Here is a 2090-nt window from a genome sequence, read left to right as displayed (position 1 = left end):
TAGGTCACAATTATATTGGCACTTTTATAAGATATGTTCGAGAAGAGGCGTATATGGGAGTGGTAGACAAAACTATGTCCCCATCAACATTATGCATCGCTTTCTACGCTGTTCAAGTGTACTTAGTGGCCAACTAACATCATTACTTAAATTAAATAAACATTTTGGATTAGTTCCGATTTCACTTTCCAAGAACATGGTTATGCAATCCCTATCAACTTGCTCTCGGTGGACAAATGGTTCTTCACTTTTAAATCTCCATATTTCTATTGTGGACAAAAGAAGGGCCAAAAAGAATCTGTTTAATGCTTAATGCATCACTAACTCGTGAGCAACTATTCACATAAACTATTGTTTATTTCACGACTTAATATTGGGGTGGAGGGTTTCTAGCACCATGAACGATCCGTTGCTATGCTTCCAAGACTTACTTTAATTACATGCATGTAGAGTGGGATTACCAAAATAAGAAAATAAAATCTATGTACGTTTTCTTTCTGCATAGATTTATTAGTGGGTTGGTTTTTGTTTCCACTCGAATTCTTTGAGTGAGAATCCTTTAGAATACTTGCCATTATTTTGAAGATAAAACCTTTTGTAATTGTAATGCACAAATGAGCTCTAATGCTATTATTAGTTGAATAACATGAGTGTGAGTTTAACAGACACGTAAGTATGAATGTTTATTTCTCAATTAATCAGAAATCATCTTTGTCATGACTTTTAACATGTTTATTATAAAAACATCAAAATTACTACATATGATAATTTGTGATTAGATAACCATATAAATAACTTCCGCATTGTGAGTGCATGTATTATTTATTCTTAACAAACATGAGTGTGAGTTCACATATAATCATACCAAACAGTGGGGATTCAACTCTAGTTAATCCATTCTCTCATCATACATAACATAATTGCCTCTACAATTGACCAATTATGGCTCTACTTATATAAGATTGTACTACACAGAGGACACCTACCAGCTACCTAGACAAAGTACCATTCAGCACACCATTTCACACGCTATGGTGCTCTTGGAGTGTGACGACCATTAGGCCCTGATGGGGAATAGTCCTGGAGTTCCAACTCCATCCTCTCAGTAGTGGTTGCTTCCTCCAAGTGCCTGTAGTATTTCTCAGTGATAACCTGTATTTGAATAAAAGGAACATAAGCTCATTGACGTGATGTCTGGTTAAAAAAATGCACTACGTGTCTTATAACAACATAGGATAATCATAAGGCCTCAAATTTCACACACCACCTTGTGGCTGTTCTCTGGTCTAAGATAATGAACTTGGGGGCCTTGCATAATGTTTTCAATTCCTGCTTATATAAACAAGCCATTTGTAAGAAGAGGAGGGAGAACTACAACTCTCCTAGAATAAAATTAGAAATATTGTAGTAGAATTTACTTGTAACTGGTACTGCTTTCAAGCTCATAAGATGAGAAAGCCCTAGAAGAATCACGAATAAACGAAAGAGAGTGCCTGCCATCTTGTATTGCATTTCTCAACAACAAAACTCTCGGTTGTGTTGCTTCCCGTATGCTACTTCTCAATTTATACTAGTGCACGAGATTTTTTCTGGATGTTTTCTTAACATGGAAAGTCCATTATGGAGGAGCAATGATGCTACCAAAGTCAAAAAGGTGATAGCAACCCATTATGGAGGAGCAATCACGTTCCACTCTTTGTAGAGCTTTTATCAGCTTGTGGGATATTCGTATGTGAAAACCCAAAGTATCTTGAGAAATTGTTGGATAGTCCAGAATCATCAAGTATCTATGATTCTGATCAATTTCTAAATTTTACTTATTTAAGTTTTTCAATTTACGATAAAGAAAATAATAGCAGTTAATTATGTGTTATGCAGATATTAATATAAACCATAATGATCCTGAATCAACTAATAATTTTCAAGTATTGAGGTGCAGAGAATTGTTTGGTGGACATGAAAGTTATATTTTAAATCAAAATGGAGCACACTATGGAAGTGGAAAGATGACACAGAAACGCTGGAGAAGTAAAAACTGTAGATTAATCGAAGTCAAAGGCTAGTGGGAAATGCAAAGGGCAGATTAATTG

General features: G+C 35.2%; 1 protein-coding gene across 2 annotated transcripts; it reads right to left on the bottom strand.

Annotated features, from left to right (window-relative positions):
• Positions 1-788: 788 nt before the first annotated feature.
• LOC137807761 (uncharacterized) lies at positions 789-1752 on the bottom strand. Of its 2 annotated transcripts, none has more exons than XM_068608546.2 (3): positions 1419-1752; positions 1268-1329; positions 789-1152 (listed from the first exon to the last, which is right to left on the bottom strand). In XM_068608546.2, exons 1-3 carry the CDS (start codon positions 1510-1512, stop codon positions 1030-1032), a joined length of 279 nt encoding a protein of 92 aa, XP_068464647.2. In that variant the 5' UTR covers positions 1513-1752; the 3' UTR covers positions 789-1029. The 2 variants fall into 2 exon arrangements, with proteins under 2 accessions (XP_068464647.2, XP_068464646.2); XM_068608545.2 differs by having other exon boundaries at positions 1265-1329; positions 1419-1576.
• Positions 1753-2090: the final 338 nt, after the last annotated feature.

The sequence above is a fragment of the Phaseolus vulgaris genome, chromosome 3 (genome assembly GCF_051622355.1).
Source record: "Phaseolus vulgaris cultivar YP4 chromosome 3, ASM5162235v1, whole genome shotgun sequence".
NCBI lineage: Eukaryota > Viridiplantae > Streptophyta > Magnoliopsida > Fabales > Fabaceae > Phaseolus > Phaseolus vulgaris.
Note: the sequence above shows the minus strand (reverse complement) of the source record. Positions and strands in the feature narration are given on the sequence as shown.

What these genes read in the sequence shown, in the direction of transcription:
- LOC137807761 (XM_068608545.2), bottom strand. Translation starts at nt 1,512, where the DNA reads ATGCAATACAAGATGGCAGGCACTCTCTTTCGTTTATTCGTGATTCTT. An exon ending in GAAAGCAGTACCAGTTACAA is followed by an intron (nt 1,330 to 1,418) that starts GTAAATTCTACT and finishes TTATATAAGCAG; the next exon opens with GAATTGAAAACATTATGCAA. An exon ending in CAGAGAACAGCCACAAGGTG is followed by an intron (nt 1,153 to 1,264) that starts GTGTGTGAAATT and finishes ATTCAAATACAG; the next exon opens with GTTATCACTGAGAAATACTA.